The sequence below is a fragment of the Ovis canadensis genome, chromosome 1, assembly GCF_042477335.2.
Source record: "Ovis canadensis isolate MfBH-ARS-UI-01 breed Bighorn chromosome 1, ARS-UI_OviCan_v2, whole genome shotgun sequence".
In the NCBI taxonomy this organism is placed as follows: Eukaryota; Metazoa; Chordata; class Mammalia; order Artiodactyla; family Bovidae; genus Ovis; species Ovis canadensis.
In genome coordinates, this window is record NC_091245.1 from 157,233,817 (window position 1) to 157,258,340 (window position 24,524).

The window sequence follows — 24,524 nt, forward strand, 5'->3', positions numbered from 1 at the left end:
TTATTGCTGGATAGATATGCATTTCTTAACTTTCTTCTAGCACTGAATTTAGCTTTTCTCATATGGTGCTAGTGATAGAAAATCCTTTTGCCAAAGCAGGAGACATAAGAGATCCAGGTTCAATCCTTGGGCCAGGAAGATACCCTAGAAAAGGAAATAGCAACCCACCCTAGTATTCATGGGTGGAAAATTCCATGGACATGGAGCCTGGCAGGATGCAGTCCATGTGTTCACAAAGAGTCAGCCAGGACTTACAACTAAACAACAAAATAACAAATGAAATCATCAGCTTTTCCTTTCTGCTCTAAGTGTTTGTTTCCAATCTGGTTTGTTTTGCTAGTTTGTCATTTATTTGATTAGTTGGGCTGTCTTGCATTGTTATTTTTTTCCTATTTAGGACTAGAATTGTTCTTATGATACAGATTAGACTCCATAAAGAGAGTTTCTCCTCTCTTTTCATTCAGTTATTTAGTTGCTCAGTTGTGTCTGACTCTTTGAGACCCCATGGACTGCAGAACACCAGACTGCCCTGTCCACCACCAACTCCCAGAGCTTGTTCAAACTCATGTCCATGAAGTCGGTGATAGCACCCAACCATCTCATTCTCTGTTATCGCCTTCCCTTGCCTTCAATCTTTCCCAGAATCAGGGTTTTTCCGATGCGCCGGTTCTTTGCATCATGTGGCCAAAGTATTGGAGCTTCAGCTTCAGCATCAGGCTTTCCAATGAATATTCAGGACCAATTTCCTTGAGGATTGACTGGTTAGATCTCCTTGCAGTCCAAGGGACTCTCAAGAGTCTTCTCCAACACCACAGTTTAAAAGCATCAATTCTTTGGCACTCAGCTTTCTTTATGGTCCAACTCTCACATCCATAAATGACTACTGGAAAAACCATAGCTTTGACTAGATGGACCTTTGTTGGCAAAGTAAAGTCTATGCTTTTTAATATGCTGTCTAGGTTGGTCATAGCTTTTTTCCTAAGGAGCAGGCATCTTTTAATTTCATGGCTACAATTACCATCTGAAGCGATTTTGGAGCCCCCCCAAAATAAAGTCTGTCACTGTTTTCATTGTTTTCCCATCTATTTGTCATGAAATGATGGAACTGGGTGCCATGATCTTAGTTTTTTGAATGTTGTGTTTTAAGTCAGCTTTTTCACTCTCCTCTTTCACTTTCATCAGGAAGCTCTTCAGTTCTTCTTTGCTTTCTGCCATAAGGGTGGTGTCATCTGCGTATCTAAGGTTATTGCTATTTCTCCTGGCAATCTTGATTCCAGGTTGTGCTAGATCCAGCCCAGCATTTCACATGATATATTCTGCATATAAGTTAAATAAGTCGGGTGACTATATACAACCTCGACATACTCCTTTCCCCATTTGAAATCAATCCATTGTTTCATGTCTGGTTCTAACTGTTGCTTCTTGACCTGCATGTAGCTTTCTCAGGAGGCAGGTCAGGTGGTCTGGCATTCCCATCTCCTTAGGAATTTCCCACAGTTTGTTGTGATCTACGCAGTCAAAGACTTTGTCATAGTCAATAAAGCAGAAATAGATGTTTCTGGAACTCTCTTGCTTTTTTGATGATTGACTGGATGTCGGCAATTTGATCTCTGATTCCTCTCCCTTTTCTAAATCCAGCTTGAATATCTGGAAGTTCATGGTTCACATGCTGTTGAATCTTGGCTTGGAAAATTTTGACTATTACTTTGCTGGCATGTGAAACGAGTGCAATTGTGGAGTAGTTTGGGCATTCTTTGGCATTGCCTTTCTTTGGGATTGGAATGAAAATTGATCTTTTCCAGTCCTGTGACCACTGCTGAGTTTTTCAAATTTGCTGACATATTGAGTGCAGCACTTTAATAGCATTATCTTTTAGGTCTTGAAATAGCTCAGCTGAAATTCCATCACCTCCACTAAATCTGTTTTTAGTGATGCTCCCTAAAGCCCACTTAACATCAGACTCCTGGATATCTGGCTCTAGGGGAGTGATCACACCATTGTGGTTATCTGGGTCATTAACATCTTTTTTGTATAGTTCTTCTGTGTATTCTTGCCACCTTTTCTTAATATTTTTGGCTTCTGTTAGATCCATTCTGTTTCTGTCCTTTATTGTGCCCATTTTTGCATGAAATGCTTCCTTGGTATGTCTAATTTTCTTGAAGAGATCTCTAGTCTTTCTTATTCTATTGTTTTCCTCTATTTCTTTGCGTTGATCATTGAGGAAGGCTTTCTTATCTCTCTTTGACATTCTTTGGGACTCTGCATTCAGATGGATATATCCTTCCTTTTCTCATTTGCTGTTAGCTTCTCTTCTCTTGCCAGTTATTTGTAAGGCCTCCTCAGACAACCATTTTGCCTTTTTGCATTTCTTTTTCTTGAGGATGCTTTTGATCACTGCCTCCTGTATAATGTCAGGAACCTCTTTCTGTAGTTCTTCGGGCACTCTGTCTATCAAATCTAATCCCTTGAATCTATTTCTCACTTCCACTGTATAACTGTAAGGGATTTGATTTAGGTCATACCTGATTGGTCTAGTGGTTTTCCTTACTTTCTTCAATTTAAGTCTGATTTTGCAATAAAGCATTCATGATCTGAGCCACAGTCAGCTCCCGGTTTTATTTTTTCTGACTGTATAGAGCTTCTCCATCTTCAGCTGCAAAGAATATAATCAATCAGAATTCAGTACTGACGCTCTGGTGATGTCCATGTGTAAAGTCATCTCTTGTGCTATTGGAAGAGGGTGTTTGCTATGACCAGTGTGTTCTCTTGGTAAAATTATGTTAGCCTTTGCCCTGATTCATTTTGTACTCCTAGGCCAAACTTGCCTGTTACTCCAGGCATCTCTTGACTTCCTACTTTTCTTTCCAGTCTCCTATAATGAAAAGGACATCTTTTTTGGGTGTTAGTTCTAGAAAGTCTTGTAAGTCTTCATAGAACTATTCAACTTCAGCTTCTTCAGCATTAGTGGTTGGGGCATAGATTTGGATTTCTCTTATATTTCATGGTTTGCCTTGGAAATGAGCAGAGCTCATTCTGTCATTTATGAGATTGCACTCAAGTACTGCATTTTGGACTCTTCTGTTGACTTTAGGGCTACTCCATTTCTTCTAAGGGATTCTTACCCACAGTAGTAGATATAATGGTCATCTGAATTAAATTCACCCTTTCCAGTCCATTTTAGTTCACTGATTTCTCAAATGTCTTTTCATTTACACCATATATTTTCTGGTTCCAAAAAGTTATGTTTATTTTCCCAAGGGCTCTCCTATTTTATCCTATTATTGTGTGTTTTCCTTTATTATTATTCCAAAATTATGTAAAACTTTGTTTTCTATCTTCAGAACTCTGTATACTGGCTCTGCATTGAATTTTTCTTTTTCTGATATTTCACACTGATATTTTTAAAGAAATTAATAATTTTATCAGATATATTATTTAATAACATAGATATCTCCTATCAGAAATATTTACTTCTTAAAAGCCTTAACAAAGTATTTTTATTTTTAATGAATATCTGGATTTTTCACATGATACCCAAAGCCAGGGTTGAGTGCCAGGCTAACTAACGTACCATTCTAAATGTATTGTGTTTTTAACCTGCACATTTCTAGTCCAAACTTTTCTGTTTCTTTGCCTTTTTTCACCCTCCTCTTTATGACCAGATTTTCTCTATCATATTTCATTTTGTCTCTCATGTTAGCGGCACCATCAGTCTTCTGGTCTAATACTAAAATAATAATTTTTCATGTTTAGCTTTATATCATATTAACTTCGCCTTGGACTAAGCTTCTTAGCATATTTGATCCTATTCCTTAATATCAACTTACATCTCGGCTTTTGATTTTATTACTTCCAACTCAGTCATTACATCAAGCACTTTTAATTTTGCCCTTTCTTAATTTGTTATCTTAGCCTATAACAATATCACCTATTAACTCTATACTCTTTCCTGGAATTCATGACATTTAAATTCATCTCTTCAACAGTATGGCCCCTGGATTCTGACTGCTCTTGAGTTGGCATCTTTCATTTTTAACACTTAAAATCCTGCTATAATTTAAGACATGAATCAAGAGCTAGCTATATCTTTCATAAAGCCTGTTGCAGTACAGTGCTGTTAATACAGATATGATGATTCTTTATTGTGTTTTATAACTCATTTTTGCCACTTATATAACCTGCCAAATATTATGCTTGATTATATATATCTTATATAAACTACCAAAATGTAAATCATAGAGAACAGATATTATTTTATTTTCCTTATATCCCTCATAATTCCTGGTTTAAAACTTGCACTGACTTGTTTATGGATCTTTATTAGATAATAATTGTGCAAACTTATGAAGTAACTAGTCAAAAATATGTAGGAAAATTTAAATTAAGAACAACAAAAATATTCATTGATTTCTTATGTGTGTTAGGATGTAAGTGTAAGAATAGGATATTTTCTGGTAATTAAACCCTTCAAGACTCATTGAAGATTACTATAAGCATGTCTGAAGTTTTGTTTTGCCTTAAGCAAAACCATATCTATAAAGACAGACACATAAGTGTTTAATCGATCATGTTTTTAAATAAACCTCAATCGTGACAAGTAAAACATTCAAAGTTAAGTTGGCTAATAGGAAAAGTTGTTTGATGTTTTAAGAATTGCTCCCATGAAAAGTATAAAATCAATATCAGAAAAAAAAAGAAAACAAATTTCATTATGATTAAGTTGCACAACAATCAAATCTGAGGAAAAATCACAGCTTGATGTATTCTCCAAAGGCCTAGATCTATATTTTACAATAATTAAGAATATGCCTTTGAATAAATATAAAAAGTTACTTACAAACTATGTCAGAAATACCTTGTTTGATCCTCAGTAACAAAATAACTCTTTATGTATCTTTAACTTTGAAATGATCAACATAATGAATAACTCCAAAGTAATCCTTTTCAGTCTCTTAGTTTATATACCATGTCCTTTGCCTAAAACTAAGACTCACTATAAAATTATAGCTTGAATTAGTTTCACAGCTTCAAGAAAGGCTACTCCTTGAACTTCCTTTGTGTTTATATTTTAAATTTTAAAAAAGGAGGAAGCAACCCCAGCTTCTGTTTTCATATTTTCTTTTTGTTTTTCTCTTCACTTGGTTGACATAGTTTGACTGTGGTTTATGAATGTAATCTCCATGTACTCAACAGAGATTATCTGGGCTAGATTTTTCTCAGAATACTCCCTATAGGAACCCAATAAAATTAAAATTCTAAACTTGAACCTGATTTCAAACCCACTTGTTGATTAATTTGCATTTAATTTCTCTCCTTCCAGTTCTCTAAAAAATTGATAGCATGATGCTACGGTTTTGATAACAGACTCTGTGGTATAATTTCTTGACTAAAAAGTTTATTTAAAACAGAAAAAAAAAGAATCAAGATGTTTATATAACTCTCACTACCTTCTTTTTCATTAGGGTAAAAATATGATAAGAATTAGAGGGTTAAAAATAAAACCCAGATTATGGAAGCTTCAATCACATTTACTGCCACCAGTGGAATTTCTAAACTGAAATAAAAACATCAGTCATCTTCGTGTGCCATAAAAGTGCATAAAGTCCCAAGTTATTAACTATGCATTCATGTTTTGTCTTATATTAAAGGAAGTACAAGATATATGTAATTATAGTATGTAACTTCTTTCCTTTTCTTTGAACCAGAACAAGACATTTACTTGTATGCTATTACAGTGACTTTTTGTTTGTTTGTTTGTTTTGGCTTTCATCTAGAAAAAGTAAGTTAATTTTTATAGGATTAATTTTTAAATTAGAACCCGACATGCACTGTGCTTTTGGAGGAAAAGTCACTGCAGAATTCAAGGGGGATGTAGCCATTCGGGAAAAAGAAGACACCAGAGCATATATCCATTCCAAAATCGGAAGATATTTTACTACTATCCACTTCTTAAATTTTTGTTTTTTATTTTACTGGGTCTTCATTGCTGCGTGGGCTTTCTCTAGTTGTGGTGATTGCAGAGAATCACCTTTTAGTTGCAATGTGTGGGACTCCTTCTTTTGCAGGACATGGGGTTTAGGGTGCACAGACTTCAGATGTCGTGGCACATGGGCTCAGTAGTTGTGGCTCCTGGGCTCTAGAGAACAAGCATAGTAGTCGTGGTGCAGGGTGCAGCTGCTCTGCTCCGTGGCATATGGAATCTTCCTGGATCAGAGATTGAACCCATGTCTCCTGCACTGGCCTGCAGACTCTTTACCACTTAGTTACCAAGGAAGACTCCACCCTCCGTCCAAATCTATAAGGATATTAAAATTCTTTTCTTAGAAAATCTGTATTATGGGACGGATATTTCTATAACTGAACTGCTTATTCTTTATTCTTCTTGAGCATTAAAGGGGAAAATGAGAGCTTTGAAGGCAAAACTCATCAATAGTCTCAGCAATAGGTATTCTCATCAATACCTAGGGAGTGAATGAGTTCATGTACTGTTGGGAGAGTTAGAGGGATTGTTACTGTGGCCTAACTTTACAGAAAAAATATCTGAATGACTTCCTCAAGAGTTTGGGTGGATATTAGTAATCATGTTTATATCAAGGTCAAATTTTAAATAAACCAATAGTCTGAGAAAGTTGTGGCAATTCCTTCCAACACTAATTTATAAATAAGGAATTGTTAAAGATATGAGATTCTCCTATTCAGTTCAGTTCAGTTCAGTCCCTCAGTCGTGTCCGACTCTTTGTGACCCCATGAATTGCAGCACGCTAGACCTCCCTGTCAATCATCAGCTCCCGGAGTTCACCCAAACTCATGTGCATTGAATCGGTGATACCATCCAGCCATCTCATCCTCTGTCGTCCCCTTCTCCTCCTGCCCCCAATCCCTCCCAGCATCAGGGTCTTTCCCAATGAGTCAACTCTTCTCATGAGGTGGCCAAAGTACTGGAGCTTCAGCCCCCACATCAGTCTTTCCAATGAACACCCAGGACTGGTCTCCTTTAGGATGGACTGGTTGGATCTCCTTGCACTCCAAGGGACTCTCAAGAGTCTTCTCCAACACAACAGTTCAAAAGCATCGATTCTTCAGCGCTCAGTTTTCAGTCCAACTCTCACATCCATACATGACCACAGGAAAAACCATAGCCTTGACTAGACGGATCTTTGTTGGCAAAGTAATGTCTCTGCTTTTAAATATGCTATCTAGGTTGGTCATAACTTTCCTTCCAAGGAGTAAGCGTCTTTTAATTTCATAGCTGCAATCACCATCTGCAGTGATTTTGGAGCCCCAAAAAATAAAGGCTGACATTGTTTCCACTGTTTCCCCATGTATTTGCCATGAAGTGATAGGACCTCTTGCCATGCTCTTTGTTTTCTGAATGTTGAGCTTTAAGCCAACTTTTTCACTCTCCTCTTTCACTTTCATCAAGAGGCTTTTTAGTTCCTCTTCACTTTCTGCCATAAGGGTGGTGTCATCTGCATATCTGAGGTAACTGATATTTCTCCTGGCAATCTTAAATATCTAGAAAACAAAATAGTGAATTAATAAAAGATTTTTTTTTAAGTCTGTTGAAGTAAAAGCAAGTTAATAAGACTTTAGAATACAATATAGTAAATATACAATCATATTTGGTTCCTTTTTAAAAAAATTAATTTTCTTGCTGTTTTTCTTCTTGCCCAAGGAAGAAACTGCTACACAGCTATCTTTAGGGGTAGAAGAAAAACAAACATCTTTTGAGCCTTATAGATTTGGTAGACAGAACATAGTTCTAATTTTATCTCATATGAAAAATTTCAACTTTTAATTGAAAGTTAATTGCTTTGAAAGGGGCAACTCTCCAGATTGAGGATGTTAATATTCTTGCTGTGGGGTTATATGTGTGGAGTTACACAGTGTTATCTGATGCCTGATGCTCTGTCACCGTCCTGTGACTCCTGGTGTCTGGCTCCTATTCTTTCTCAGCCTTATCCCAGAGTAACTGTAGACTAGAACCACTTTTTAAATGATCTCCTTTGGTTGCCTGAACAGCAGGGAAGATTTTTATTCCTTTGCAGCAAGAAACTCAATCATTTCTAGGTTCCAATTAGAGAAAGCCTAGGGGTCCTTTTTATTAAGATGAAACACAAATTGTATCAAGACTTGCTAAATCACTTAATATTTTTATGGTGATATTAAGTAGCTTGACCATTTTAAGTACTAATTCAAATATGTGTAGGCTATTTTTAACTGATGCATAAACTCTAACTTCCATTTTGTTAAAATTTCATTTTATGGTGTTAACTTTCTTTTGCCACCTTGAAGATTTATGATACAGTGTATGATAGAGAATCCTGTAATGTTCGGTGTCAGCAGTGACTTATACTGCTAGAATCTCCTGGAACTATTTGTCCAGGTGTTTGTTCATTATTTCCTAAAAGGGAGAATTATCTTTTTTAGAAGAAAAATTTTAAATAGCAACAATGAATAATTTTTCTAGATCTTTATTTTATACACAAATTTAAATATATATCTAAATTTAATTACATATTTACAGGCCAATATGTTTTAGATGTGACTTTAAGCTTACAAACATTAACAGAGAAAAAATGATGACAGTTTGGATTTGGGGAGTATAATTTATTTATGGAAATGCATAGGTATGTGTGTACAATTATCAGTGTGTTTAAAAATCCTAACTTATACATTAACAAAACATTGCCTCTTAATATAAAATAGTTCTGTTGAGCAGTATTTTAAAGATTAATTTTCTAAAATTCAAATTATCCTTAATGTAACCATTATTTTAATGTTGGTCTTATGTGGCTTTGTAGAAAGGACACAGTTTTAGTTATTTGTTATATGCAGTGTCATAATTTTATTGTGCCAGCTTTTTTCTTCAAAGAATGTTAAGGATGAGAATGGTTCAAGATTATCCCATTTGTCAGTTTTAAAATAAGAATTAGTAAACTAAAACAGCAACAATAAAATGTGGGATATATAAAGAAAGTTGAGAAGTATTAAGGTTTGACTTTTATTAAAGATGCTATCAGAATAAGTTGTATATATAACTGGATGATGACATAAATTAGTGTATTATTCTAACATTTTCGGAGAAGTTTTTACTAAAAGAGTAAGTGATTTTTCATCACATTGCTGATCTGCTTATTTTGATACAATTTACAACATTTATTACTAATTGTTTTACAACTTTTGTCTTTTTTGTGAAAGTTTGCAGAATGAAAAAATATTCTTCATCTTAGAAAAGCTGCCAGGGTCATAGGCACCACAATCAAGACCTATGTTCTATTAATAAATATATTTGCAACAACAAAACAGAAGTTCAGTTTTTCACCAAAATAAATATTTAAAGCTTTTTTGAAAATAACTTCCAATGGTAAGATAAAATCATGTTTAAAGTTGAAAATTTTAACATAGAAGAACTAGGAAAATATTCATCATGTTAGAATACAAGGGATAGTGGACAAAGCATTGATTGTGCAGTCAGACGAGGGTCTGAGTGCATCTCTAATGTTCTATATTAGTATCTGCATTACATTTTTTAAAAACTTTGTTCTTATGAGGATTATAGAAACTACGTAAAGTAATTAGGATAACTACCATTATCAAACATAGTGATAGATACTAATAATTATTTCTATGATTAGTAATTATGTAAGAATGAAATCTTTGAAGACAGAGATTCATGATTCATTTATCCTTTCTTCCCAAAAGCAGGTTTTGAGAATTCTTTGCAAGTATTTGATTAAAGGAGAACTGTCCATTTTTATGAGCTCAGGTTTTTTAGATTCCACACATAAATGAAGTAATATAGTAGCTGTCTTTCTCTCTCTGACTTTTTCACTTAGTATAATCCCCTTAAGTTTAATCCATATTGTTACAAGGGTCGGAATTTATTTCTTTATGAATGACTGAATAATATTCCATTCCTTGTAATTTATTTTCTTTCTTTTTGTAACTACTCAAGTATCTTTTATTTTGCACTTAGGGGCCTCCCTGTCCCCTGTAATTTCTTTATTCATTCACTTGCCAGTGAAAAGTTCAGTTGGGTCTATGACTTGGCTATTGTGAATAGTGCTAAAATGCATATAAGTACAGATACCTCTTTAAAATAGTGATTTCTTTTCCTTTGGATATATACCAACAAATAGAATCAGTGGATCATATGGTAGTTCTATCTTTAATTTTTTGATGAATCTCCTGTTTTGTTGCTTAGTCACTAAGTGTTGTCCATCTTCTTTTGCAGTCCCATAAACTATAGCCCACCAGGCTCCTCTGCACCCGGGATTTCCCAGGCAAGAATACTGGAGTGGTTTGCCACTTCCTTCCCCAGGAGATGTTTCTGACCAGGGACTGAACCCACATCTCCTGCATTGGCAGGCAGATTCTTTACCAATGAACCACCAGGGAAGCCCCTGAGGAACCCCCTTACTAATTGTTATAGTGGCTGCACCAATTTATATTCCCACTAATGATTTAGGAGGGTTTCCTTTTCCCATATCCTCCTCAACAGTTATTATTTATTTTTATGAAGATAGCCATTCTAGTAGATTGAAGTGTTATCTCCGTCAGGCTTTGATTTGCATTTCCCTGGTTATTAATGATGATTCACATTTCTCCATGTACCTGTTGTCCATTTGTATGCTTTCTTTGGAAAAATATCTCCCGATTCTCTATTTTTAATCAGGTCATTTTTTGTTATTGACTTGTGTAAGTTATTTCTTTATTTTGAATATTTACTCTTTATCCTATTTACCTACACATAATAGTTGCAAATAACTTCCCTCTTTCCATAGTTTGCTTTTCATTTTTTAAGTGGTTTCTTTTGCTATGCTGAAGATTTGTAATTTAAAGTGTTCCTATATGTTTATTTTTTTAATTTTCGTTGCCCTTGCTTTTGGTGTTAAATCCAAGAAAAATCATCACCAAGATCAATGTCAAGGAGCTTCTTTCCTGTTTTAGGTTTCCAGTTTTACATTCAAGTGTTTAACACATTTTGAGTTGACTTTTACGATGTAAAACAGAGGCCCAGTTTTACTTTTTGCATGTGGCCATTCAGTTTTTCCAGCCCCATTTACCAAAGAGACTGCCCTTTTTGCATAGTGTATTCCTGCTTCCTTTGTAAACAATTAAATGACCATATATGGGTGAGTTTATTTTTGAATTTTCTATTCCGTTGATCTATGGGTCTGTATTTTTGCCGATATCATACTATTTTAATTACTGTCTCTTTGAAATATCATTTGAAATCAGCAAGTGTGAAACCTCTAGCTTTTTTCCCCTTTCTTAAGATTACTTGCCTATTTGGGGCTTTTTGTTTTTCTGTACATATTTTAAGATTGTCATTTTTATATGAAAAGTTGCCATTAGAACTTTGATAAAGATTACATTAAATTTGCAGATTGCTTAGGGTACTGTGAACTTTTAATATTAATTCTTTCAATCTATGAACACAGATTATTTCTCTATTTATTTGTCCTCTTCGGTTTCTTTCATTAATATCTTATAGTTTTCAGTGCACAGATCTTTCACTTTCTTGGTCAAGTTTTCTTTGTAAGTATTTTATTCTTTTTGATGCAATTGTAAAATAGGTTGTTTTCTTAATTTCTGTTTCCAATGTTTCATTGATAGTGTTTATAAATTTAATTGATTTTTGAATATTAATTTTGTATTTGTAACTTTAAATTCATTTATTAGTTTTAGCGGTTCTTTCAGTGGAATTATTCGAGTTTCCTGTGTTTAGTTGCTAAGTCATGTCTAAGTCTTTGTGACCCCATTATAGCCCACCAGACTCCTCTGTGCATGAGATTCTCCAGGCAAGAATACTAGAATGGGTTACGTTTCCTTCTCTAATATATGTTCTCATGTCATCTTCAAATGAAGACAGTTTTACTTCTTCATTTTACTTCTTCATTTTCAACTTGATTGTTTTCCTGCTTAAGTGCTATGGCTAGGAATCCCAGTACAATGTTGAATAAAAGTGGCTGGAGGCATGGGTAGGGGTAGGGGAAATGGGTGAAGATGGTTTAAAGGTACAAAATTCCAATTATAAGATAAATTCTGAGGATATAATGTATAGTATGCTGACCATAATTAATAATATTTGATCATAAAAGGCATTAAGAGAGTAGATCTTAAAAGTTCTCATCAAAAGAAAAAAATATAACTATGTGAGGTGATGGGTATTAAGTAAATTGATTGTGGCAATCACGTTTCAACATTTATATATATATCAAATCATTATTCTGTGCACTTTAAACTAGTTTAATGTTATGTGTCAATTATATCTCAATAAAACTAAGGGAAATAAAAAGAGAACTTTCAGGAAAAAAAGCCTCTAGGGAGATGAGAAAACACCCCTAGAAATGTAAGAGGGAGAAGTTTCAGGTGGTTTCAGGCAAAGCTGTGCCATTATGGCGGCCCCAAATGCAAAGGTATAATTCCAGGTATTTCTGTGGAAGGCTGCTCCAATAGCCCAAACACAGTCTTCCAGAAGCCAGTAGGTATGAGCCATTTAGCCACAGAATCTGGTCCCAGGACCTGTTGTCTATTGGTGACTACTCTAATGACTGTACTAATTAGTTCCTTAATACATGTCTCCTTCGTTAAGGAGAAAAGAATTAAATTATAATTGTTATATCTCCAAATCTTCTGAGTGAGTGTATTATGGTTCTTTTGGCATCTTATAGAAGTTAGCAGGGCTTCCCTGGTGGCTCAGATGGTAAAGAATCTGCCTGCAATGTGGGACACCTGGGTTCTATCCCTGGATTGCGAAGATCCCCTGGAGAAGAGCATGGCAACCCACTCCAGTGTTCTTACCTGGAAAATCCCCATGTACAGAGGAGCCTGGTGTGTCCATGGGGTCACAAAGAGTCAACACGACTGATTGACTAAGTACAGCACAGAACAGAAATTAGCAAGTCCATGGCTATCCACCAAATGGGTGTTAAATATAAACTGTTTGATTTATTTGAGTCACACAATATGTAACATTTCGTGTATATTTTTCTTTCTTTTTTTAAAAAAATCTATATGTATGTTTAAATCCAATAGGCCAGAACCTGTTTTGTGGACAAAGGATGGTGGAGAATTACCAGATCCTGACCGAATGGTTGTGAGTGGTAGGGAGCTAAACATTCTTTTCCTCAACAAAACGGATAATGGTACATACCGATGTGAAGCTACAAATACTATTGGCCAAAGCAGTGCAGAGTATGTTCTCATTGTACATGGTGAGTACCTTTTTGACATTATTATACATGTAAGAATGAATGACCTGAAAAACTGCTAAAATTTATCAAAATCTTTAGAATAATAAACAAATGTAAACAGGTTTTCATTTTCTTTCAGAACTTCTCATAAGTGTAAATATCTCCAAAATTCACAATTAATATGTTTCAAATTAAATAATAACATAAAATGAAAGCATATATTAGGAAATAAAAAGCTGTTTTGTAAATGATTTTTTAATTGCAAATATACTGTGTATTATTTGATGGTGACTAGTAAGTCATATTAATGGTTTTCTTTATGCTTTACAAATAAATGCTTTTAACAATAAATCAGAATCATGAAAACTTTGCTTAAGTTAATTTTGGTAGAATTATCATAAAAGTATATTTTATAATCACTATTAGTAGTTTTACAAAGAATGATAGTATGTCATCGAGATGCAGCAAAGACAGAGCTATACAGTACTAATGACAACTGCACTAATTTCTTATGCATAATAATTAAAACACCCGCAAACATTTTTTTCTCCTCTCATTAGTCTCATATTTTGAGTAAATATAGCAAAATGGCAAAAAGACATGCCAATTCCCAAGATTAGAGAGAATTTCTATTTTCTGTAAACTCCAAAAGTCAGGACAAATTGTTCATGAAGTAGCTTTAACATATTGTTATGAAGATGAACTTTTATGAAATTGGTAAATATCACAATAAATGAAGTTAGTCTTTTTTTTTTTTTAATTTCAAGACTTCTCAGAGTTTATTTACAGGGTATAATGTGAATCTCAAATAGAAAAAAAAGCATTATAGAAAGTAAGATTTTTCTCATATATTTCACCAAGAAAACATTTTCTAAGACTAATATGTTCTACATAATATTACAGTATTTGAATGAGTATTGTGTAAAATCTATACAAAGCTGAAATAATTCTAGTGGATCTTAGAAGTTACAGAGTACAGTTATTTGAAATGTTACTCATGAAATAAGTATAAAATAACTGTAAGAAACATGGATTAAGTCTATAACTTTCCAAAAAGAGGAATTTGGGGGATAAGTTCCAATTCTTTGTAAAATGATTTAATTTTAGGGGAAAAATAACCCTGTTTGTTTTTCCAAAGATACTTATGTTGTTATGATACAGGCCTCAATAATATATTAAATCAATTTACAAAACTTTCTTATTTTCAAATTGCTTTAGTGTCTACCATTTCTCAGTTCTTAGCAACAATTTGCTCTTGAAGGTAAACAACAGCTTGTGCTGAATAGACTTTCCACATATAAACATCTTGAAAACAGTGGAGCTGAGAGAGTAATTTATGGTATCTCATGAATTGTGCAAATTTCAGTTTTGGGGAAAGTTCAGCCTGATCAAGTTAGACTGATAAATTGAAATTAAATGTGGTAACCCCCTGTAGACAAACCCTGCCAGGCTCACTGCCAGAGAGAATGTAACAACCCTGAGTGTGTCAAGAAGTTAGATCCTTAGAGCAGGATCCAGGAGTCACTTACAGTTCATGCTGACCTGGAGGTTTAGATACTACAGTCATGGAAGTGAAGTCTGATTCACCCTCAACTTTAAGTGCTTGATTCACTTAACAATTTTTGGGAAACTTGGGGCATGTTGCATAGTATGTCACATTGTCGAAATATGACACATTGTCAAAAACAATATGCCATAAAATATAGACAATTAGAAGGGAAGTGACAGAAGAAATAATATACTTTGATAAAAAAGTCATTCTTTTTTTTTAAGTAATTAAAATGGGGAAAAATTCATGTTTTCTCAGTGTTTGCAAGCTAGCCAACAGTATGATTTCCTAAAGAGCCAAGCTACCTTCAGGTAGTTGGCAGTTGACATGTTTCTAATAAATATTTCTCTGAGCACTTTGTAAGAAGTCATTTTTGGCTTTGCTTTTTGAACTACAGTTCATAAAAAGCACCCCATAGATTAGTGCTATTCATGCTGCTAGATAAATGCTGTGAAGTTCAACACTGGTTTACCTAGGATTATTGACACAAGTAATGAGAGGCTCGATGAAACAGTGAAACCACATTACACTGTGTTTTAAAAGGGCTCCAATTGGGTTCATTACAAAATAAAGTTTAGTTTTTTTTCTCTCCTTTGCACACAGGGTATAATGCCTCATTAGTCACTGGTTGTATAAATATAAAAAGCTACTCTCTTCTATTAATGGTTTGGCTGTTTCAAAACCCGACTAAATGATGAAATTTGAGTGACATTTCGATCTATAATGAATGCTGTATGCATTTCGGAATGGAGTGATAAGTGATCGTTTGTGAGAACTTTACCCTTTTATCTTTTACACCGTTTGATTTTGCATCAGCTGTGATAATTTAATATAGCTCTAGCACAGAAGGGCCTTTCATGAGCTGAGACCATCTTTGACTCTACCACAGTTACCTAAGTTCTATTGATTCTTAACTTGATGAAGGTCGGAGCACTTTGCTGTGAAATCATCTGCTATCTAGATGCCATCCTAATAGATTTTATTCTTTGAGTGTCAGTGCAAGAGGATTATTTAAATGTTTTCACATTTAATCGTTAACAGCACTGACATTTTGTGTCATCAACACTGGAGGGTCCCCACCCCCCTCACTCCTTATAATGACCCCTTTGGAAATTAAAGCATTAGAACTACAGACAGTAATTTGAAACTACCAGTCTGAATCTCATTCTCAGTGAAAAGCCTAACAAAATTCAGTATATAAATACCTGTAAGATAAAACATTGCACTTTTGAAACATTTGTACTGTAGAGATCCTATTAGGAAAAAAAATAGCATTTTTCATTAACAAGCTCAGCAGTGGAAACATTAATCTGTTAAATTGCTAGCCATTGTTATACTATTAATTCCTGTGACCACAATAGTTTTGTGTTTTCTGCTGCTATGTAAAAATATTGAAGTTAGTCTCATATTGTTTTGTTACCATGCTATTTATTTCTTTTGAACGGTTAATTACTTCCATATTAATGGTCCCATATTAATGGTATGTTGTTCTATTGCTGTTCTTGCTACTTGAAGAACTCAGATCAACAGAAATATTCCTTCATTAGCCAAATAAATTTAACATTTATCCACTGAATGCAAAATGCACTATAGGAGCAAAAGTGAATAGCACTCAAGAACTTTAAACATGGAAAATAAGCATCCAAGTAAATATAGTACAAAAATCAAAGAGCTCTAGGAGGATGAATATACAATAGCGTAAATGTCAGGGTTTGTGACAACATGGCCCAAGTGTCTGGAATTAATTAAAAAAAAAAGTAACAGTACTCCGGGATTATTCATAAACAAATGGCATACAACATAAATAGAAGTGTCTACCAGTGTCAGTTACATAGATACAATAAATCAGAGTTTTACTATTACAATATTGCTAGTGGAACCAGAAATCAAATTGCCAACATCCACTGTATCCCAAAAAGCAAGACAATTACAGAAAAACATCTACTTCTGCTTTGTTGATTACGCCAAAGCCTTTGAGTGTGTAGATCACAACAAACTGTGTGTGGAAAATTCTTCAAGAGATGGGAATACCAAACCACCTTACCTGCCTCCTGAGAAATCTGTATGCAGGTCAAGAAGCAACAGTTAGAAGCGAACATGGAACAACATACTGGTTCCAAATTGGGAAAGTAATATGTCAAGGCTATATATTGTAACTCTGTTTATTTAACTTATATGCAGAGTACATAATGAGAAATACCAGAGTGATTGAAGCCCAGACTGGAATAAAGATTGCCAGGAGAAATATCAGTAACGTCATGTACTCAGATACCACCCTTATGGCAGAAAGTGAAAGGAACTGAAGAACCTCTTGATGAAAGTGAAAGAGGAAAGTGAAAGAGGAGTGTGGCTTAAAACTCAACATTCAGAAAGATCATGCCATCTGGTCCCATCACTTCATGGCAAATAGATGGAGAAACCATGGAAACAATGACCAACTTTATTTTTGGGGGGCTCCAAAATCCCTGCAGATGGTTACTGCAGCCATCAAATTAAAAGACATTTGTTCCTTGGAAGAAAAGCTATGATCAACCTAAATAGCTTATTAAAAAGCAGAGACATTACTTTACTGATAAATGTCCATCTAGTCAAAGCTATGGTTTTTCTAATAGTCATGTATGTATATGAGAGTTGGACTATAAAGAAAGCTGAGCACTGAAGAATTGATGCTTTTGAACTGTGGTGTTGGAGAAGACTCTTTAGAGTCCCTTGGACTGCAAGGAGATCCAACCAGTCCATCCTAAAAGAAATCAGTCCTGAATATTCATTGGGAGGACTGATGCTGAAGGTGAAACTCCAATCCTTTGGCCATTTGATGTGAAGAACTGACTCACTGGAAAAGACCCTGATGTTGGGAAAGATTGAAGGCAGGAGGAGAAGGGGATGACAGAGGATGAGATGATTGGATGGCATCACCAACTCAATGGACATGAGTTTGAGTTAGCTCCAGAAGTTGCTGATGGACAGGGGAGCCTGGCATGATGCTGTCCATGGGGTTGCAAGGAGTTGGACACAATTGAGCAAGTGAACTGACTGACTGACTGAGTAGTCTTATGATACCAAAGGCAATCTCAATCCAATCCTCTGGTATAAAATTTACACAAGAGTTGTATACAGTTTACCGTCTATTATCTTCCCTGAGTAGTACCCAGAGCATAAATTAAATTATCTATTAAAGAATGAGGAAATTCTATATTCTTATTAACTAAGCAATAGAGGAGATCATAAAAACATCAACACTACAGCAAATTAGTAATATAGAGAGAGCAGAGTGGAAGTTATAATTATTCTTGTTCCTCTGATGCAACATCGAATTCAGAAAGTATAGATAAAATATTCTTTCTTCAAAGAGAGACTACCCAGACCTGCATCTTTTTGTATAGACACAGAGATCATAGAAGATACCTATTCATCACGTAAAGAACAGCTGTCAATAATTGCAATTGGTCTGATACCAGTCTTATTTTATGCTTGGAAGCAATTTAAATTCTTATATTTATTTGTCATCCACTGATTTAAAAATATTCTTTTGGAAGTGTCAGAAATATGCAGTACCTGGAACACTTTGAAAGAATATCTCTGAAGAGTGAAAAACACAAATTGCCACATCCTTCCAAGTCCTAAACTACTTCCTCCTTAATTATTCCAGTGCCTTTGACCTCCCTTCACATTCATGCCAGATAAATGCATAACCATCTTAGAATACAAATGAAAGATGGACAGAGATGTTGGAACTCTTTTATTATCATCTCTAGTCTCAAAACCCTTCCCAGAATTCAGGAAGAAATACAGTAATATAAGTAGAAAACAACAACAACAACAACAACATGAGTAACATTTCTTCTTCTGCCAGTAGCTGCACTAACTATGGCAGGTCCACACTGTAGAGGGGAGTAACAGGGATTCCAGTTTGAGTTTCAGCGGAGAACCCACTCCACCTGGGACCCAACTCAATGCTGTCTCATATAGTCATGGCAGAGTTGAGATGCACTATTCCAGAAAGTTTTTCAAGATATTCCCTATCTGTCTTTGAATTTACTTTTCACATTACCATAGTCACTCTTATATGAAATTTAAAACTATTTTACCACTGTTTTTGTTCCATCACTTCATTGTTTATCGACTTATGTAAATAAACTTTTATAACAATTCATTACTTCTTCATTAGCTTAACTCTTGCTATTCTTATTTTGAGTAAAATTGCTCACCTTGCACTTTCCCACATTTTTAGTTTTCTCTCTATATACGTATTTTGCTTTTTCTAGCAACTTTCATCTTTATGACAAGTAAAACTCTCCATAACTAGTATTATCATAGTAGAAACTGAAATAGTGTAAAAAGCTTTTTTATGTAATCTCAGTTTACTGACAGTTGCTGACTTTGTATCCCTAAAGCATCACTCGACAGTTACAATTTGTTTTACATACTTGTTCATGTATCTATTGAAATAAATACTGGTGAAAAATGTGATATTGATTTTTGTTTGTTTCCAGGATAATCTACCTCAGAATAACACATATGTAGAATAAGATCCATCACATTTTATCATTAGCTAGTAAGAACAATTGTAACAAAATGTTTCAGGTCTTTAATTTTTATAGTAAGAGAGAATATTACTGCTAGAAATATCTGTGTGTTTTGGTTTAGTGAAAGGCATCAAGCTATCAAATATGCCTTTACAACTTAAAAACATCAATGCTATTTTCATTTCACTCTGCTTTTATTGTTAATAATAAATGTCAGAAATACAGAGAGACAGAAAGTTGTACACCAAGATTTTGCAGATTTTTGCATCAAGACAAACTTTGAAGCTATGTTGTTTAGTTAGATTCTGTTTCTTTCAGAGACTATAGGTAAATGCAAGTTCACTTCCCGTTTTAGGTGCTAATTCTTCCTTTTAGTCAATTTGCTTATCATGGGAGAGAGACAAATTGAGTCATGGAGTGTAGCCTTTCTTTCACTTTAACAAACATTTCCAAGCCATCTGTTATCTCCTTCAAATATTTAAAAAATATGCAAAGTATATATTCAATTGCTCTATTGTTATTAGCACATGATCCTAAAGTTAGCAAAATAAATAATACATATATAGATGCACGCAGTACTAATTATGAAACAGATTAGGACTACTATAAAGTAATATCTTAAATTTGTTTTTAAATTTGCCTTATTCTGAGAGGTCAATGGCACCCCACTCCAGTACTCCTGCCTGGAAAATCCCATGGATAGAGGAGCCTGGTGGGCTGCAGTCCATGGGGGCGCTGAGGGTTGGACATGACTGAGCGACTTCACTTTCACTTTTCAATTCCATGCATTGGAGGAGGAAATGGCAACCCACTCTAGTGTTTTTGCCTGGAGAATCCCAGGGACGGGGGAGCCTGTTGGGCTGCCGTCTGTCTATTGGGTCGCACAGAGTCAGACACAACTGAAGTGACTTAGCTTAGGTTAGCTTACCTTAGAACTGAGCAAGTGTACATACTTTACTAGTCTTATGCTTCACATATTCCTGCTATGATTATCAATGTTTTGAGAGTTAATAACTCTCATCAATTAAAATTAAAATGCACCTCAGTTCTTCATAGTAAATATGTAGCTAGACTAAAAATTCGGCAGTCACACCTACATTTACTGATATAATTATCCAGCAACAAACATTTAGAAACATTGAGAATCTGCACGATTTTTTTTTTAACTTAACTGTGCTGTTAGGAAGGGTGATACAGATCTGAATGAAAGTAAGAGAGTGAATCTTTGAGCTCAGATGAATGGGTAGGGAGCAGGAAAGAGAAGACTGGATTATGGACAGATGTACAGCCTAGCAAACATTCAAAAGGGATTCAGCTAAAATCTGTTTCCTCATATAGAAACAGACCTGCCAGTTGGTAAATTAATTCTGTGTGCTCATAATGAGCATTTTCCTTTGGAGAAGTTTTCTTTAGAAGTATAGATGGAAAAATATACAGTGTAGGAAGCAAACGGTAGAAAAAGACATCCATATGGAACAACAAACAGTGCACTAATGGAAGAGCCCCATGGTTGCTGCTCTCATCTTCAGTTGAGAGTTTCCAGACAGTAAACTAGTCGAATGACTCTTAAAACAGTGCCTTCTTTAATCGCTGAGATAAAGCATAGCATCTCTGGACATGAATAAGCAGGGAGAACTGTGATGCCTGTGGGAAAGGCGTACCTCTGACTGGATGAATATGCTGTTGAACTCTACAGAGAGAAGTGGAATGGATCAAATAGTGGAATCAAGGGCACTGCTTTCATTATAAAGCTTTTTGAAAGGTAGATTTGTGCAAGCATACTCAACATGGAGCTGAGGCTAAATTCCATCTCTTTAAGATGAACATAAAGTGAACAAAGTTTCACTTTTCAAGACAAAAATTCATTCAGAGATACCACTCTGCAGTATCAATAAATGTGTCTGTGGTACCTAGATGGGTCACTGATTAAACTGTCTATGAGGAAAACCCTCATTCCTGTCTGAAGGGATGAAAGACTTCACCACCCAACAAATACAACATTTAAAATATTTTCTCTTGCACTCTTTATACATGATTTTTTTCATCAATTGCAGTAAGGTAAGCTGAACAGAAGTATTATACCTGAGGCATTTAGGCTTTCTAGATTTTTTATGTGCAAAAAAGCCTAGATTATAGCTTTGTAAAGTGTATAGAACTTTTCTCCCTGAGTATCTATGCATTCATTCATTAGCAAATTCAAGCAGTATTCAATGGCCTGTGGGGGACATTTTTGGCATTCCTTTTTAGAAGCAATGGCATTTTAAACTAGAGGAAGGTATTACAGAAAACCTACTTTGTAGCTTCTTACAAAAATGTAGTTTTTACAAATATTGTAACAACAGATCATGTACTTATTCCAGAATCTAAGAATTATTCTCTAATTTTCTCTGCCTCTCTTTCCAGTTCTACAGCATATCCTGCTGACACTATTTCATGACCATCTTCCGAGTATGTCTCCTTCTTTCCACCATCCTCTCTCGCCTAGGCTATTGTAACATTGCTAATGGGTTCCTTGCTTCCCCTGCACCAGTCTAGTTCCCACATGGATGAAATGTATAAATATTTTATATTCATAGTCTTCAGTCTTATCCTATTTAAATTTTTCCAAAAGCATTTCATACACTTAGTATAAAACCCAAACCTTATTACAGCTTATCAGTCCCTGATTTACTTGTTATTGTTCAGTTGCTAAGTCATATCTGACTATTTGTGACCCTATGGACTGCAGCACACCATGCTACCCTGTCCTTCACAGTTTCCTGGAGCTTACTCAAATTCATGTCCACGGAGCTGATGATGCTATGTAACCATCTCATCCTCTGGTGTCACCTTCTCCTTTCGCCTTCAATCCTTCCCAGCATCAGGATCTTTTCCAATGAGTCGGCTCTTTTCATCAGGTGGCCAAAGTATTGGTGTTTCAGCTTCAGCATCAGTCCTTTCGATGAATATTCAGGGTTGATTTCCTTTAGAATTGACTGGTTTGATCTTGCAGTCCAAGGGACTCTCAAGAATCTTCCCCAGTACCACATTTCAAAAGCATCAATTCTTCAGTCAGTGCTCAGCCTTCTTTATAGTCCAACTCTCACATCTGTACATGACTGCTGGAAAAACCATATCTTTGACTAGATGGACCTTTGCTGGCAAAGTGATGTCTCTGCTTTTTAATAACTGTCAAGGTTTTTCATAGCTTTCCTTCCAAGAAGCAAGAGTCTTTCAATTTCATTGCTGTAGTTACCATCTGCAGTGATTTTGAATCCCAAGAAAATAAACTCTGTTGCTGCTTCCACTTTTTCCCCTTCTATTTGCCATGAAATGATGGGACCAGTTGCCATGATCTTGGATTTTTGAATTTTGAGTTTCAAGCCAGTTTTTGTATTCTCTTCTTTCACCCATATCAAGAGTCTCCTTATTTCCTCTTTATTTTCTGCCATAAGAGTGGTGTCATCTGAATATCTGAAGTTATTGATATTTCTTCTGGCAATGTTGATTTCAGCTTGTGATTACATACATCAAAAAGATTCTATTATTAATATACTTGCACAAAAAATATTTAGTAAATAGCTCTTTTTAGTTTTGTTAAATTGTAACTATAATAATAATATTTTTGAAACATTCCCCAGTCTCCTTTAATTTTTATTTAAATAAGCTTCTATATTGTAATATTGAATATTATATTTCAATGTGTTTCATTCAGTTCAGTTCAGTTCAGTCACTCAGTTGTGTCCAACTCTTTGTGACCCAATGAACTGCAGCATGCCAGGCCTCCCTGTCCATCATCAATTCACAGAATTTACCCAAACTCATGTCATTGAATCAGTGATACCATTCGACCATCTTACCCTCTGTCGTCCCCTTCTCCTCCTGCCCTCAATCTTTCCCAGCATCAGGGTCTTTTCAAATGAGTCAGCTCTTCTCATCAGGTGGCCAAAGTATTGGAGTTTCAGCTTCAGCATCAGTCCTTCCAATGAACACCCAGGACTGATCTCCTTTAGGATGGACTGGTTGGATCTCCTTGCAGGCCAAGGGACTCTCAAGAGCCTTCTCCAACACAACAGTTCAAAAGCATCGATTCTTTGGCACTCACCTTTCTTTATAGTCCAATTCGCACATCCATACGTGACTACTGGAAAAACCACAGCCTTGACTAGATGGGCCTTTGTTGACAAAGTAATGTCTCTGCTTCTTTATATGCTGTCTAGGTTGGTCATAAATTTCCTTCCAAGGAGTAAGCGTCTTTTAATTTGATGGCTGCCATCTGCAATGATTTTGAAGGCCCCCAAAATAAAGTCAGCCTCTGTTTCCACTGTTTCTCCATCTATTTTCCATGAAGTGATGAGACTGTATGCCATTATCTTAGTTTTCTGAATGTTGAGCTTTGAGCCAACTTTTTCACTCTCTTCTTTCACTTTCTTCAAGAGGCTCTTTAGTTTTTCACTTTCTGCCATAAGGGTGGTGTCATCTGCACATCTGAGGTTATTGATATTTCTCCTGACAATCTTAATTCCAGCTTGTGCTTTTTCCAGCCCAGCGTTTCTCATGATGTATTCTGCATATAATTTAAATAAGCAGGGGTACAATATATACAGCCCTGATGTAATCCTTTTCTATTTGGAACTGGTCTGTTGTTCCATGTCCAGTTCTAACTGTTGCTTCCTGACCTGTATATAGGTTTCTCAAGAGGCAGGTCAGGTGGTCTGGTATTCTCATCTCTTTCAGAATTTTTCACAGTTTATTGTGATCCATACCGTCAAAGGCTTTAGCATAGTCAATAAAGCAGAAATAGATGTTTTTAGGAACTCTCTAGCTTTTTTGATGATCCAGCTGATTTTGGCAAAATTTGATCTTTGGTTTCTCTGCCTTTTCTAAAACCAGCTTGAACATCTGGAAGTTCTCAGTTCACATATTGCTGAAACCTAGCTTGGAGAATTTTGAGCATTGCTTTACTAGTGTGTGCTGCTGCTGCTGCTAAGTCACTTCAGTCGTGTCCAACTCTGTGCGACCCCATAGACGGCAGCCCACCAGGTTCTGCCATCCCTGGGATTAGCTTGTGAGATGAGTGAAATTTGCGTAGTTTGAGCATTCTTTGGCATTGCCTTTCTTTGGGATTGGAATGAAAACTGACTTTTTCCTGTCCTGTGGCCACTGCTGAGTTTTCCATCTTATTCATTTTATTACCTGTAAGCATTGATCAGACAACAAACAGATGTGTGAAAATTAGAATTCACCAAAATTAATGCTGTGTGATAA

The 24,524-nt window shown here is 35.4% G+C and overlaps 1 protein-coding gene across 3 annotated transcripts in view; it reads left to right on the forward strand.

Annotated features, from left to right (window-relative positions):
• The window catches only part of CADM2 (cell adhesion molecule 2), a 1,299,579-nt gene that overhangs the window by 1,162,474 nt on the left and 112,581 nt on the right, over nucleotides 1–24,524 (forward strand). For all 3 annotated transcript variants that reach the window (XM_069578719.1, XM_069578709.1, XM_069578730.1), the window contains exon 7: nucleotides 13,045–13,223. In XM_069578719.1, the coding sequence (XP_069434820.1) occupies nucleotides 13,045–13,223 (179 nt within the window). The remainder of the gene's footprint in view (nucleotides 1–13,044; nucleotides 13,224–24,524) is intronic.